At 35.4% G+C, this 16,904-nt stretch overlaps 1 protein-coding gene across 1 annotated transcript in view; it reads right to left on the reverse strand.

Annotated features, from left to right (window-relative positions):
• Positions 1 to 16,904, reverse strand: part of LOC145667826 (neprilysin-11-like) — a 124,036-nt gene that overhangs the window by 29,986 nt on the left and 77,146 nt on the right. The window contains exons 15-17 of the mRNA XM_081735258.1: positions 14,513 to 14,580; positions 11,191 to 11,321; positions 9,852 to 10,016 (exon numbers count right to left, since the gene is read on the reverse strand). Coding sequence (XP_081591384.1) covers positions 9,852 to 10,016; positions 11,191 to 11,321; positions 14,513 to 14,580 — 364 coding nt within the window. The remainder of the gene's footprint in view (positions 1 to 9,851; positions 10,017 to 11,190; positions 11,322 to 14,512; positions 14,581 to 16,904) is intronic.

Here is a 16,904-nt window from a genome sequence, read left to right on the forward strand (position 1 = left end):
ATACTTGTAGCTTGCAATCATGGCAGAAAGTGAAAATTTGAGTTTGCAAACTTTGCTTGAAGCTATTAATGACACTAAGCGACAACTCAATGATGTCATTACTGAGTCGAAAAGTGAAACCCAAGCTCAGATAGAAAAATTCTCTAACGACCTTACAGGTAAATTAGAAACTTTAGAACATAGGATGGATGGGCGAATTCAGACACTGTCGACTGAGTTAGTACAAATGAGAAGTGAAATAGACAGGGTTAGTCGTACTTGTGCGGATAACTTTGAAAAACTGTCAGCACAGTTTCAGGAGAAATTAAATGTGCAAGAAACAAAGGTTGATGAAGTTAAGCTTGCCGTGAAAAATAATGAAGACAAAATACGTTTTGTCAATGCTAGAGCTAATCAGTTAGGAGATCAAGTTAGGGACACTGAGGAACGTATTATAATGATTGGAAATAAAGTTAAGGATTTAAGTTCCGATGTCGATTTAGTGAATGATAAAGCTGAGCGAGCGCAGGAAAAAGTGGGTGAACACGAAAGTAGAATCACGAAATTAGATCAAAGTGTTCGTGAAATTTATGATGTAAGTATTGCAACACGAGAAATAGCTCATCATACTCAAACGATAATAGATGATGTTAAGGGTGAAGTAGAAAGTAAATTCGAGATAGTAAATCAAGAGGTCAGAAACTTGCGCGTGAGTATGATCGAAAGTCAAATTAGGTCATCTACGTTCGTGGGAAATGTAAAGCCCGAGGCAGAAATTAAAGAAGAAAAAGTTGATACCAGTGTACGTAAAAATACCAACCCTTTTCTTGACTATGATGTTAGTTCGGTGTTAAGTGCAAACGATTCTTCGGACTCTCACAGTGATAATAGCTTTGTTGGGGTAAAAACAATCAAACGGAGGAAAAAGCGAGAAAGAAAAGTAGCTTTGAAATTACGAGATTTAGAATCTTTCGAGAAATTCTCCGGTCACGAGAATGAATTGACTGCCACTGCGTTCTTACGTAAGTTTGAAGATCAAGCTTCGCTTATGTCAATTTCTCGTAGTCAATATTTAGACATTATCAAATTTTTGTTGACTGGTTCTGCACAAAATTGGTACATAAACAATTGTGGGTTTTTCACTTCTTACGATCGTTTTGCCGAATTGTTCAAATTAGAGTTTGAGAATGAACAGGTTCGCGCTAACAAGTTAATGGTATTGCAATACAAACCATATGATGCAAAAGTTGACGGAAGTGTGTACAATTTCGTGTCATATAGATGTAATAAGATTCAAGAAATCAATCCCGACATAAAAGAATCGTTAGCTATCAGTATGATTCTTAATTTGATTCCACCTTACTACCGGCGTCAGTTAACAACTTTGTCTACTATGAATTTGTCTTCTGTATTGTCCGTTATACAAAGATTAGAAGCAATTCCCAGGTCTGATAATCGTAACAACAGCAACAATCATAGGTTTCTGAAAGTCAACCAGGTGTCCGTTAATAAGAATGGTAAGCGTGAAAGTAATCAGAATAATGTTAATGATTGTGATGAGTCGGATCAGGCGTGCTCGAACGAAAATCCAAACAACAGAGGTAATCGGAAAAGAAAAAATTCCTTTCGTAGAAACAAAAAGAAAAAATGGAATAACAACAGTAGTTCTGGTAGGCATGAAGAAAGTGTGTGTTTTTGCAATCATAGTACAAATGTAAGCAATAGCAATGCTAATGTAAATCAAAATGAAGCCACTAGTGATGTGACTAATAGATCGGTGAATGGTAATTCCCAAACAAGAAATTCACCTCAGACCGGTTACAGTAATGGAAATTTTGTAAATCCTTCGAATTTTGGTAATCCTACCGGCTTTAGGCCACCAAGACCGAATTTTACGAACGTCACTGCAGGTAATTTTGGGTTTCAAAATAGATTTCCTCCCCCAAACTAGAAGCACCCTGCCTGAAGAGTGCTCATAGCAGGGAATTAATTCAAACGTGTAGTAATGAGTTAAATAATGCACTCCTTCCAAATAGTCAGACTGTTTTTGTAAAGCTTGATAAAAATCTGATAAATGTAGTACAGTGGGATGATGTTTTCTCATCTGATGAAGAAGAAACTAAAGATTTTTGTAAAACTAATGTAAATTCATGTGCCACTGCTGAAATTCTTGTCAAAATTATGAATGAAAATCTGTATGCTCTGTGCGATTCAGGTGCTTCGGCTAGCTTGTTAAGTTATAATGCGTGGAGAAAAATATCTAATATAGTGTCAAACGCTGTATTGCAACCCGCTCCTCAAATTGTTCTAGTAGATTATAGTGGTAAAAGAACAAAATCAGTTAAGGGCGAGGTTACCCTCTGTGTAGAAGTTGGTCCTGTAACTTGTGATGTTAGATTTATTGTTGTCAATGACCTTAATTGTAATTGTCTGCTAGGCAGAGATTTCCTCGCTAGTTAATGCGAAATTAGACTTTGGCGAGAAATCCGTTACCCGTTACTGTAGGTTATGACCCTAACACTTGTAAGGTACCAATGAAAGAGTATGAACACGGATTTGGTAGTGACCCCCTTCTGAGTAATGAAAGTAAAGGTAAAGTAAAAATACTTACTAGAGAGAGTGTTAATAAGGTTGGTTTTCAATTAAATAATGCGAATTGTGTTGACGCTAATTCCACTATTGAAAGCGAAAACGAAGATGTAGTCGAACCTGTGCTAGAGTGTCCGATAATTCAGAGTTTAGAAATTCATAAGAAACAGCTGACGCAGGAATGGATGGATAGTTTGTTAGAAAATAGTAAAGCATTTGAACATGTAGATAGGTACACTACCAACAATGATTTAAACATAGAGCAAATAAAACAAGCACGTTTGAACGAAGCTGCTGAAGTAAATTTTTTGTATCATTTTTATGGGGAACAAATACATAAATTGGATGAGGAAATTCAAATGTCTCATAACAATGTAAAAATAAATTTGGATGTTTGTAATACAAGTAAAATTACTCGTAATACCCAAAGTCACTTTCCTTCTGTTACTGAAATTAGAACAAAAGTTCTTGAAATTGAAAATTTGTCTAATGTTCAAAAACAGCAACTGTATGATTTATTGTTGAAACATAGATTGGTTTTTAGCGATTTGCCAGGTAAATGTAATAAATTTGAATACACCATCGAAGTTGAAACAGACCAACCGATTGTAAAACGTCAGTACCCATTACCTTTTAAGTACAAAGAAAATATTGAACAGCAAATAGCTGAATGGCTAGAATGTAACGTAGTGGAAGAATGTGTTTCTGTGCATTGTCATCCTTTGTTGTGTGTAGCTAAGAAAAACACTAGTAAACTTCGTACTGTCGTAGATTTGACTCAATTGAACAAATTTGTAAAATTAAAGCAGTTAAAAGTCAATAAAATCGATGACCTTCTTATCAAATTTCAAGGAATCCAATTCGTGTCTTGTTTAGATTTTGTGGGAAGTTATTTACAAGTATGTTTAAGTAAAGAAAGTAAACAATACACAGCTTTTTGTTGGAATGGAAAAATGTATCAGTATACTCGAGTTCCGTTTGGTTACATAAACGGAGGAGCTGCTTTTATGTTGTGTTTGCAAACTGTCCTTGGGGCAGGTTTATATGAAAAAGTAGTCTCGTACATCGACGATGTCTCTGTAATTTCTATGACTTTTGAAGAACAGTTACAGTTTTTGGATCAAATATTTCAGAAAGTTTACGAGGCTGGCATGACATTAAATCTACAAAAGTGTACTTTTTGTAACACGAAATTTAGTTTTTTAGGGTTCGACATCAGTCCGCAAGGCATAACAAAAAATTCTTCTTATGTACAGTGTATTAAAGACCTACCAAGGCCTAGAAATTTAAAAGAATTGCAAAGAGTTTTAGGTTTGTTTCAGTGGTGCGCCAAATTTGTTGAAAATTTCGCTCAAAAATCTGAACCTTTATTTGGTTTGTTAAAGAAAAATAAAAAATGGATCTGGGATCAATCTTGTGAAGATAGTTTTAACCAATTGAAATGTGAATTGGTTCAAGAGGTAATGCTTGCACATCCTTTGTTAGATCATGATTTTTGTTTAATTACAGACTGTATTTCAGTTGCTTTAGGAAACATTCTTTTTCAAGAAGTGGATGGTAAGAAACATATTTTAGGGTTTTATAGTAGAACGTTAAAACCTGCTGAGAAAAATTATACTGTAACTGAACGTGAGTGCCTTTCAATTGTAGTCGCGCTCAAACGTTGGTCTCAATTGTTGTATGGAAGGCATGTAAAAATTTACACGGATCATAACTCATTGGTATACTTGCACAAAATGAGACAGTGGAATTCTAGACTTGCTCGTTGGAGTTTGCAAATTCAGGGATTTGATGTACAAATTGTATATATTAAAGGTCAAGATAATCAAGCTAGCGATGCATTGTCACGTATCATTCTGTTTCCTGAGGTTGAAAAGTATCAAGTTAATAAGTACGAAGTGTTGCCATCTTGTTTTAAAAATTTAACTGTTCAAGATTTAATTAGCAAGCAAAGAGAACATCCGGAGTATGAAAATATCATGAAGTACTTAGAGAATCCCAACGATCCTTACGTTAAGGTTAAGAATCGAAATATTGGTGAATTTTACAAAATTGAAAATGGAATTTTGTTGAATCGTAGTTACCATTTTCCTAATCAATGGAAAATTTGTATTCCTCCTTCACTTGTAAACGATATAATTCAAAATTATCATGAACAAGGTCATTTTGGTTTTGAAAAGGTTTTAGGCTTTGTAAGTGATTGTTGTTACTGGAAGTCCATGCGTAGAGATATCAGCAATTATTTGCGTGACTGTGTTGTTTGTAAACGTACGAAAGTTGAAACTTCGCCACCAGCTAGACCTTTACAAACTGTAGCTGTAAAGAATGTAAGAGACATGGTCTCGATCGATTTGTTAGGACCTTATCCACCTTCTCATACTGGAAATAAATTTGCATTGTCAATTTTAGATGTATTTAGTAGATATTACACAATGTTCCCAATCAGAAATGCAACGACTAAATGTGTTTTGAGATGTTTAGAATATTACTATTTTGTAACCATGGGAATTCCAAAATCCATACTAGTAGACAATGGTGGATGTTTTGTATCAGCAAAATTTAAATCTAAAATGGAAGAATATGGTATTAAAATTCATTATGTAACACCTTACCATCCAAAGAGTTCAATTGTAGAACGTATCCATAGGGAGACGAATAGGTTGTTCAAATTGTTGTGTAACGAAGAACATACTTCTTGGGAAAGATACATACCTCAGATTGTCATTTTGTTAAATTATTCTGTGTGTAGTAGTTTAGGTGTCAGCCCTGCTAGTCTTCATTTGAATGTAAAAGCAAATTATTCTGTATTGAAGCATTTTGGCATTGTAACAAACGAAAGCTATGATGAAAGTGAACCTGTAAATTGGGAAAATAAACTCATAATGGCTGACTACCGTAGAAGTGAAAAAGTTAGAAAAAGAAACGAGAAATATAATGCGTCCCAAGAAAGAAAATACAAAATAAAAGAAAATGATTTGGTATTTTTGTTGCAATCACATTTGAGTTCGGCAGTAGACAAAAAGATCCGCAAGTTTTTCATGCTTTACAAAGGTCCACTGTTTTGTAAAAATAAAATTTCAGACAAAGTTTTTGAGCTTGTAGATCCTTTAACTGGAGAATCTTGTGGCGTACATTCTATTGATCGTATGAGAGTGTGGAGACCCACTCAAAAAACTAGGAACATCTGGTTAGAATTAGCTAAGAAACATATTCATGAAAAAGAATTTGATTCTGTAAAAGAAAATAGTGAAAAAACCGATTCTTGTGAGCCAGAAACTTTAGTAAATGTAAATTCTTTGAATATAACGAAAGTTAGTTTGTCTGTTTTCAACGAGAGCGAAAGTAATAAGTTTAATGTTCAGTTGTTGTTGAAAGAACTATTGAAATGTGATACATATTTGCAATGTTTAAACGACAAGTTAGATTGTCGATATCGTACTCTTGTGATAGCTTTAAATCATTTGCTGAATCCTAAGCTAAACAGACGTGACATGTAAAAAAAAAAAAAAAAAAAAAAAAAACTCGTTTACATGAATAATTGTATTGTCTTGTTGATGCTTTGTGATAAGTCATCAAGGCTAACTGTAAAATTTTAAAACACCTTATGTACGAGGTGAATTGTGTAGCATTCATGTGTTATTAAGAATATAAACGATGATATGCTCTGATGTAGTCAGAGTAAGAGTAAGTTTTTATGTGTCAGTGGAACACTGTGACACGAGAATTGAATTATGAATGGCAACCTTCCCCCCCTTTCATTTATTTTTAACCTTTGGGTACATTTTTCTATGTTGCTTTATATTCCTACCTCACTAGAAGGTCTTGTTGCCATTCCAAAGGGGTGGGATAATAATATAAATGTATAATGGGGAAGGGAGACTTAAAAACTTAAGTGGATAGGCGCTTATTAGCGTAAAAGTGTGGCAGACTTACTTCTATCTGGCCTCACTCTTATTGTTACAGTACAATAGAGTGGTAATAAATTTGTTTCGTGTAGTTATTTGTTTAAATGATGTGTAACCTATGTATTTGTGAATAACAATTTTGTTTTTGTAACTTTTTGTCAGAATAGCTTGAGAAACGCAAGTATGTTTTGTCATTTATGCAATTTAAATATCATGTGTGTAGAATAAGTTTGTTCATTTACTTTCGTGAAATATTGAAGTATATTATTCAAATAATATTTGTTTTATCTGTTTGTTGAAAAGTTGAGCTGTTCATGATAATTATTTGTTCGTGTTCTATAGTTTTTGTATAATATCGTAAAGTTAGTAATGTGAATATTTTACTTCTAAATAATGCCATGATTTCATATAATGTTTGTGTTAATTTTTAATGGTAAAAGCGCATATAGCAATATAATAATTTGCATATTAAAGGTATATCATGAGAATTATTTGAATATTAATTGTGAGTCATGCACCTATAAATGTTTAATTTAGTAGCAGTGCCGAATGTAAAAAAAAAAAAAAAAAAAAAAAAAAAGAACTTTAAAGACTTTACATATTAAAGCCCCATGAAACTTTTATGTAGGAGTATAAATGCCCCACGCGTTTGTCGTTTTTCTACGTTAAATGAAACTTAATGAAACTTTTTCATCTGATGAAGTGTAACTCGGCGAAAGTTCTTATAACCTTCATTGTGAACTAATGCTCGTCTTCACTTTGGAACAGTGGTGAGTGTTGAAGTGGAATTACAGTCAGGGTTCTTGAACGTTTACCATTATCCAATGGCGCACGTACATTCCTTTCGACCGCCAATGTAACTGTACTAAAATTCTGCTTATAATGTTTTTCGTATAAACGCGAATTCTGCGTTAGAGCGTGATGTGACGTTCGTCTGAATTCGTACACTTTGTGCGGTGTATGCTTCTTGTTGATTGTGCTGCCGCCTAGTGGTGTTAAAAGACAGGATAGAAGAAGAGAAAGAGGAAAGTGATGAGAGGACAACTAGTTTTTCGTTGTGTTGTGTTGGTGTGTGTGAATAAGAGTGACTCAGCTATTTTGCTGATCACTACGTTATCTCGTCCTCAAACGTTTTTTTAAGTGGAATATTAGTTACCTTGTAATTTAGACGTTCGTCACTGTCTTCGAATATGTAGAAATTATTAACGAAAACAGTATTATTAACTTGAACATTTTGGCAATTCTTATGCTACTCATTATCAAAACAAATTAGCCCCAAGTGGTATTTTATAACAACGAGGGGGCGTGTTGGAGACTAAAAAGAGAGCACAAAGGACTTGGAAGGTGGTACTAAAACGCAACGGACATGTAGTAAACGACCAACACAAAAATATCCCAAAACCGGTCAACTCCTGATCAAAACCACGACATAATGTCATCAATGTGTTCACTTGCAATAACCGTCTACTAAATTCTCAATATTGGAAGAAAGGACGATCTTGGTCAGTGGATTCGACGGATATATAGTGTTCCAACCTAAAATGTGATCACGTCTTTCACCAAGCCATGGCGGACAATATAACGAAGTAAGTAATAAAGTGCACTTACAAACTCATTACGTAAACGGGGCGAATAATGTAAGGGAAAGATTGTTTATCTCAGGTACGTTTATTCATTTTAAATAAATGGCACATTAAGATATACATTTGTCAGTTTTTCTTTTACAGATTGCATGACGTAATAAGAAGGTGATTGTTGGATAACCTGTGCATGGTTCTTGAAAGTAGGTGATGCTCTCGTCTATTTTCGCAATACGTCTTAGATCTTCACCCAGGTGGTTCCCGTCCGAATCTGGACCGTAACGGTGAGGTGTATCGCACCTTCCTTAAGCGATCGTCGTGGGGACGAACTTTCCGTACCCGTGAATAAAATAGTGCAAAGCTGTATTATTTACGGGCAGGGAATAGGGAGTTCTTCACGGAGGCCGGTTAAGGACGGTGTGCACTCCGCAGCGCAATGCTGCTAGAACCCCGGAACCGTAATAGAACGGCTGAACCCTTCACCGTAACAATGTTACATACAATTCATTACAAAGTTAGTACATAAGTTCGTCTGTCTACTGTCTTCCTTTTAATTCTCTTTTTTTTTCTTTGTGATGAGTTTACCATGAAGAAAATTAAACATCAGTGTTCACAAGACGCTAGTAAACTAATTATTGGTTTTAAGAACTTTCACATACGTAGTTTATAATTTTTGCCGAACGGTTATCGCGTCATAAACTGGGTAACCAAATTTCTGACCTATGGAAAGAGGTTAGTGTTTTGTACATACCATTGCTTACTTTCTACATTTTTTTATATTTTTCAGCCTTTAAGTTGTTTACTAAAATTAAAAAAAAAAAAGTGGAGGTGATCTCTCCAAGTGCCGGGGGCCAAGGCCCACCCAGTGTTTTGAGTGACCAAAAGAATGGAACCTATTATTTATATATTTTTGAAAGTTTATAATAAACTCATGATATACCTATCATAGTTTAGATTCTGGCAGTCACCCCCAAAGTTTATACCTTCTAGATCCGCCACTGAGAGGTGAGCTGACCACAAAGAGACTTAACCATGTAAGATGGTGTGAGGTGGATCAGAATCTTGGGACGGTTTTCTTAGGATTTTCGTGGTGTATTTAAATAACGGGGGGAAATCCATGGTTAGGTGTCTGTCTTCTGCGCAGAAGGTTTGAGTTCGATTCCCGGCGGGAACTCATGTATTTCGATTCCCACTTTAAGTTGTAGATCTATGTGTCATATTACCTCCTGATGGATGGGACGCTAAATTTCCTACTCAACTCAAACCAATTCAGACAATCGCAGACCATTCCCGCTCCATTCCCGCCCCACCCACACACAAAGATTACCTTTCTTCTAACCACAGCTATTTAGTATTACATTTCAATTATAACATACAATAGATAAAAGCTAGCGGCCAACAAAAATACAAGAAATCAGTACTACTTTATTCTGCTTCGATATAAAACTCCGTACTTTGAGCCTACATTCATCGTACAAGAGGCAATTCGCCCCTCCGCCATTGACCTTTCTAGATTCACTCGTGATTCAAGAATTGATAAATATTTGGATATTTTGAAAATGTGAAAATCAACGTATTAACTGGAAGAAGAAAACTATAATAGGACTTAGTTTGGTTATTTCTTAATTTTAATCTCACAATGAGACGGAAAAGTTGCAAATAAACAAACAAACAAACAAAATAGAAGTAACATGAAGGAAACCTTGCTAGTTAATTGTAAAGCTTATTATATTCCTCATAATTATCTTTTCTTTTTTTTTTATGAAAATATATAAACCCTGTTTTATTAAGCACTTACATTGGCATAGCTTAGGAAGAATAATTGTTCGTGTGTAAATTCTTCTAGTCCTGGTAATTTTGGTTCTGGTCCATTTCTTTTCCGGAATTTTCTGTAAGCTCTCAGAGCTTCTCTTAATCCGCCATTGTCCGCAATGTTCTCACCTAACGTAAGTGAACCATCAACCTGCAATAGTAATATATAGATATAGGAATATATGATTATAATGATGGATTTGACACTTCAGCATAGTGATTGATGAAATATAGAACTGAAATTAAGCGTCTTCACCATAGCGAAATTAAACTACCGCTAAGTTTAGAGTTTTTCTGTAATATCTTCAAAACAAATAAAAATATTCGAAAAGCAGAAACGTAGTGAACTAGATAATAGGATTTTGCATGTAATACCTTTACCAAAATTTACCTATCTGCTTTTGGTATGCCTCTATTTACAGAACCCGCAAAAAATACTAAATCTATCTACAGTTGCAAATCGAAAGCAGATAGATGAGTTGTGATAACGGTTTCACATGCAAAATCGTATTTCCTAGTTCACTACGTTTCTGCTTTTCGAATGTTTTTATTTGCTTTGAAGATACTACAGAAAAACTCTAAAATTAGCGGTAGTTTAATTTCGCTGTAGTGAAGACCTTTAATCCTTACCCCGTTCTCATATTGCAATCCACATCCGTGTGGTACTACTTTGAGCACCTGGTATAACAACAAGAGTGAATGATTTATTCATTATTTCATTTCTATATAAATTTAGTATTAAAACTTTTACACAAATCTTTTCTGTCAAGAGGTGGCTATACCTTTCTTCCTGTATTATTAACGAACAAGAATTTTAGGAATGACCCAAAAAAAATCATCAAAAGATTATGATCTTGGCCAATAATTAGTTTTTGGATCAGAGACCACAAAATTTTTGAACGGACCCTAAATCGAGTTTTTGAATCTTTTACGGAATAAGCTCATCATACTGAGTTAAGCGATAGTTTGGATTTGCCCGTTTGACTACACTATATGTAGTTCACCAGATATAAGGCGTACAAGAAAATGTTTGATTCAACAAAATATATTGGATCTTTCGATCCAAAAATGCAACGAAGTGAGTAATTTCCCAGAGTGAAAGTATGAAATGCATAAATCCGGATATTTTTTTCGCAGATTTTCATATCACTACAGTCAAAATATTACTGTGAGGAAAACAAAAGAAATTTCGACCGTAGAGAACGATTTAAAGAAAAATCAAATCTCATAAATCGACTGAATATTATTATGAAGCATGGAAATTTCTATAATAGTTTTGTTTATACAAAGAATATTGATAATTTACCTGTTCATTGTGCACTTACCGGTTTGTCTATTTCCGGGAGCATATATTTGTTATATTGCTGGATAAAGCACTGAGTGCGGTTTTTATACTCTGAAACTGTTTCACTGCTCCACCACTGGCGAAGATTTCCATTTTTGTCATATTGTCTACCTGGAATTGGAAATTAAGAGATTACTAATATTGGGTAATCTGTACTAGTACATTTCATGGTTAATCGAAAAAAAAACTTGCCATAACCCTACATAAAAATACTAAATAGTAATAATTCATAACATCCTATGTATACGCATTTGATTTATTAATGACCGTGGGGATTACTTTTATAGTAATGGTTTATGTTATTTGTTAAATAATTATCTATCATTAATATAAATAGTGCAAAATATATTCCCCATCAGGATTCTGCCGCCTATAGTCGGACAATTTGTCCATGCGGACCAGATGCCGCGGTCGGATTGCCGGCGCCGGACGCCGGCATCTTTCAGCGCGATTTTCGACCGCGACGAATAGTTGCCTTGGCGAGCGGTCGGCAAACAGCCGGAAATGAGCATTAAATGCGCCGGCACCGCCGTCGGAAAGTTGTCTTGCCGAGCAGTCGGCAAACAACCGTAAAGGCGCAGTAAATTAGCCGGCGCCGCCGTCGAAAAGAGGCCGGCATAAGGAGTCGGCAGAGGGTCGGAAAGAGGCCTTTCCGATTGTTTTGCCGGCTCTGACGGTCGGCAACAGTCGGCAAAGAGTCGGCAAAGGGAATATTACTTGACGATTTTCGACCGCTTGCCGCCTCGGCAAAAGGTCGGCAACGTTGAACAAGTAGATTGTCGTGCCGACGGCGGCAATCCCTCTTTCCGACCGCGACGTCCTGATGGGGTTTACTCTTTAACGTATCTTTTAGCGTTTATGCTATTTTTCAAAATTTTTGGGTAGGTCCGTGCTACCCTGCCTACTCGCTAAAGCCGCCAATGGTGAACAACATCCTGCTCGTGGGACTAAGTTCAAAGATTTCATTTTCAAAGAAAGGGTTCATTTTATATCAATTAATACTTATTTTTGGGATGGAATCTTAACACCGGAATGTCGTGTGTTTCTAGAAATTAACATCTTACTTTAGGCGCAAATCCAGAAGGGATATGTGGAGATATAACTCCACTTGAGCTCCAAGTTTACACTGTGTTAAAGACATTTATAACACCTTATCATACTTTCCAACAGACATAAGACATGACATATCTGCTTTCCTCTCAAATTTTCTTCACCAAATTCTGGATATGTAAATCAAGAAACTTTCAAATAGTGAAACTGATTTGTTTCTTTTAAACATTACTATTTCACTTTGTTGAGGAAGAAATAACTGTAGGCTATGGGTTTAACGGCTCAGGAAACAATAAACTAAGGGGACTAGCAACCACCGTTCTGGTCCTTAATTCAAATTCGACTCTTTCTCATGATTGCCACACTTTCTTCTCTCCTATCGTCGCTGTAAAGCAGACACAAAAGAAAGGAGAGAAAGAAAGATAAAAGAACAGCCAATGGATCCTGTCTTCATGCCTGTTGTTCTGTATGGTTGCGAAATATGGTGGCTTACTCTGAAAGAAGAACGTAGACTGAAAGTATTTGAGAATAAGATCCTCAGACGAATATTCGAACCCAAGAGGAACGGGAATGGAAAATGGCGGAAACTTCATAACGAGGAACTAGATAATTTTATTACCATTTACCGAACATTATTAGGGTCATTAAGTGGGCCGGACATGTAGCCAGAATGGAAGAAAATAGGAACGCTTTCAAAGTTTTAACTGAAAATACAATCGGAAAACGAGCATTAGGAGCAGATAGGAGGACGGATCTCGCAGAGATAGGAATACAAAATAGAAACTGGATCCAGTTGGCTAACAATAGAAGTCGATGGAGAACTTTTGTGAACGCGGCATTAAACCTCCAGGTTCCATAGGTCACAGAGTTAATTAGTTAGTAGGCCCTGTCCTGTGCCAATAAAATGAAGGAAATTTCGTTATTTCCCCATCTTCCTATAGCCTTGATTTTCCATCTCCATATTTTGTTTTGTCGATGAATTCGGGAATAATTCGATTAATTTGGGTGTGGTTTTCAATACTTTATATAAAATATACTTCTCTTTCTGTAAAAAAAAAAAAATGAAAGTATGGAATGAGATATACTTTTGATACTTATAGTATATTATTTATTGTATTCAAAGACCTCTAAGTCCTTGTTTAAGCCTTCTAACCAATATCCTATGTATAATCAGTGTATTTTTCCTCATACACCTAGAGGCGTCAAATAACAGGGTTGGGGACAATTACTCCCTTCCTCAAGTTTAGAAATATATTTGTTAATCAATAGTACAGTAATACACTAATGACAAATGTGAAATTTGGTAGTAGTCCCCCAAGCATAACTTCAAGTGATTTACCGGGCTTTTTTTTTTACAAAAAGTTTTTTTTGGAAAGGGGGGGGGAAGGAGAAATGAAACTGTAAGGAGGTTGCACTGAGTCACTATTTGTTGAAGGACGTGTCTTGCATTAAAGAGTGACATGTAATAGCAATTTATTTTATCTTAGCTCCATGTTGAGTGAGTAAAGAGCTCCCAGAGGTGTGCCTGGAAGAAACACTGAATAGAAACTACTATACACATCCCTTATGTCTTCGATCTCCTGTTTGCACTATATAGATATTCCTCGAGTTACGTAAATAGATTGTTTACGTAAGTCTAATTTTTACGTTTTTTTACGTAGGGCTCTTTGTGTAACTCAAAATTTACGAATTTTTATCTCAGCCAAAAATTTGTTGCAAGATGTATGCAAAAATACTATTTAATAATACTGCAATGCAAAAACTCAATAACGTTGTATGCTATATAAATGTGGTACAGAATCTTGTATTCTGCAATTAATGAGTTCCGACATTACTTAATTATGAAATTAGTTCATGCCTCACTAACTAGGTCGCTCTCAAAGTATATTTATAAAAAATAATTTAATATTAATTCTTACTTCAGATGCAAAAATACTTTCCACTAAATTTTACTTGCATCGGAAATATCTTACGTAAGTATGTTGAATTCATGTGACTAGGGAATTGAATATTTGAAGAGTACAACATTATATAATTTCTCTTAAGTGAGATTTCCCATCATCCTCCTCTTTAGTTCTCAACTTTCATTTCCGAATATTACCCACAAGATTCTGCCTTCGAAAAATCTTTAATCCATTTGTATTTCTCAGTGAAAATGTTACAAACAATTATGATTCAGTAATATATTAATAATATCACCAACTCGAAATTACTAAATAATTTGCTTATGAAACAAAAAACAAAAAAATTACCTGAATCATCAAAACCATGTGTCAGTTCGTGACCAAGTATTGTTCCAATCGCTCCATAATTCAAAGCTCTGGATTTGAAAAAAGAAAAAAAATTAATCACTTAGTAATACTCTTCAAAAATTAATTTAACAACAATAAATCCAAATAATATATATTCTTTTGTATTATTAGCACACAAAGAAAGATACATACACTGTATATAGAACAATTTATAAATATGGTTGAGTTGAATAACAGCACCAAACGTAAATTCTCATACGCAGTTTTCGAGAAAATCGATTTGTTTGTAAACTTCTAAATTCATACGGTACGATACTAATGCAATATACAGGGTGTTTAAAACAACACCGACAACGTTTGGGAGGCGATTACTGACACCAAGATAAGACAAAAAGTATAGACCAACCTGGGTGCACAAATGCTATCTTTCGGAGTTACATGCTGCTGAAAACATGAAAAAAATGAACTTTAAAGGTTCATAGCTCCAAAACTATAGGACCTGCCATAGTCGGGTCAAGACTTCACTTAGGAACCAATATGTGTTCTATCCAAATATCCAAACTTCAGAATCCTCCGGTACTTCCACAACAATTTTTATATAGGTAGTTGGTGAAAAATTCAAATTATATGACTGTAGCCAAACTCCCTCTATAAAAATTGTTTCGTGAACACCTTAGGATTCTGAAACATGGATTTTTGGACAGGGCACATACTAGTTCCTAAGTCTTATGTAGGTAGGTCCCATAGTTTTGAAATGGATTTTTTCATGTTTTCGGCAGCCAATAACTTTGAAAGGAAGCATTTGTGCAGCCAGATTGGTCTATACTTTTTGTCTTATCTTGGTGTCTGTAATCACCTCCCAAACGTTGTCGGTGTTGTTTTGAAACATCCTGTATATATTAAGTTGAAACTAATACTGACGTGTACCTTAATCAAGCTTTTCATTATGACAAAAAGATGACAGTATAGTACACTTAATGAGTTATAACTTAAAATTATGATTTACGCTAACATTTTAATTATTGTTTGACTATAAGATTGTGGAAAGATTTGATGGACGAGGAGAGTTCGAAAAGTAATCCCCGATTGGTTAAAAAAAAAAAGAGTTATCTACATCTGAAAACTATTCCTTTGCTCTATTTTTTTAACATAGTTTCCATAAACATTCAAGCGCTTATGTCTGCACTAGCTTAGAAATTCCATCAGCATAAGAATCTCCCTCCTATGTCTTGAGCTAGACTGTAACGCATATTGCAGCTCCTAATCATCACCAAAGTGCTGAGATCCAAACCAAACCACTTCTTCATACGCATGAAGAGATTATAATCGATGGGTGCCAAATCTGGGCTGTAAGGAAGATGACAAAACGTCCCATTGAACGAGTTCATCAATGACCACTGATGGTGCCACTCCTCTCTTTGTTATGAATGTTTGCTCGTTCACTTTCAAATGAACAAACCCATTCACGAACAACTCCTTCACTCATCATACTTGGTCCATACACGGCACATTTCCTGATGAATAGCTGCTGCCGAATATTGTTTAGCCGTAGGAAAACGTATAAGAGCTCGCACCTCGCACTTGGCGGGGTTTTCTGTTGCAGCACATATTTTGAGATGCTACTAAAAGTCGAACTACCAGAAAATCTTCACTCTACCACGGCTGGATGCAGACTAACCTAGTGTGCACGTCGGTGCAAAGATGGTAGCCCTGCCCCCAGTACTTCACGCAGTGATCAATCGCAGGTTACTTTCCGAACGCACCTCGTATATCAGTTGACAGTTGCATGGACTTGAATAAAGTATATATGCTTGAGGATAAATCTTCATGTAAAGTTGTCCAGAAAACCGAAAAAAGATCATTTTTAATGATGTTATAAAGTGTATCGTTGGAACAATTTGTTTATTTATATGCTACATATGTAAATGAAAACTCCAGTATTATCTAGCACTATTCTTGTTTGTCTTCTAATGTGTCACCCATACACCTAACATTAACATATGCACTTCTAACAGTGACACTCATACTTCTAACAGTAGCACTATGCATTACTACTTGTAATTCTAGTTCATCACACACATCACAATCACCATCTCCATCACTCAGAGGTCATTCGATAAGAACTAAGAAGCTTGTCCTCGCTAATCTTCTCGTCTTAGTGTAAGAATTACTGTCTTCAAGTGCATGTCATGGTGCAGCATCTAAGTGCGTGCAACGCCTAATCACACCATCCTTTTCTAGAGTCTTTCTAGGACTTCCCGACAAAAAGTGAGACAGTTTATAATGATGGTACAAATTTCATGTGGATGAGCCCCTCTGTATCAACTTGATTTTGGATTTTGCTCATTCTCGCTTGAATTTTATTTCGGCCTCCTAAAAAGGACTAATTTTA

The sequence above is a fragment of the Thermobia domestica genome, chromosome 13 (genome assembly GCF_964235325.1).
Source record: "Thermobia domestica chromosome 13, izTheDome1.hap1.1, whole genome shotgun sequence".
Lineage (NCBI taxonomy): Eukaryota > Metazoa > Arthropoda > Insecta > Zygentoma > Lepismatidae > Thermobia > Thermobia domestica.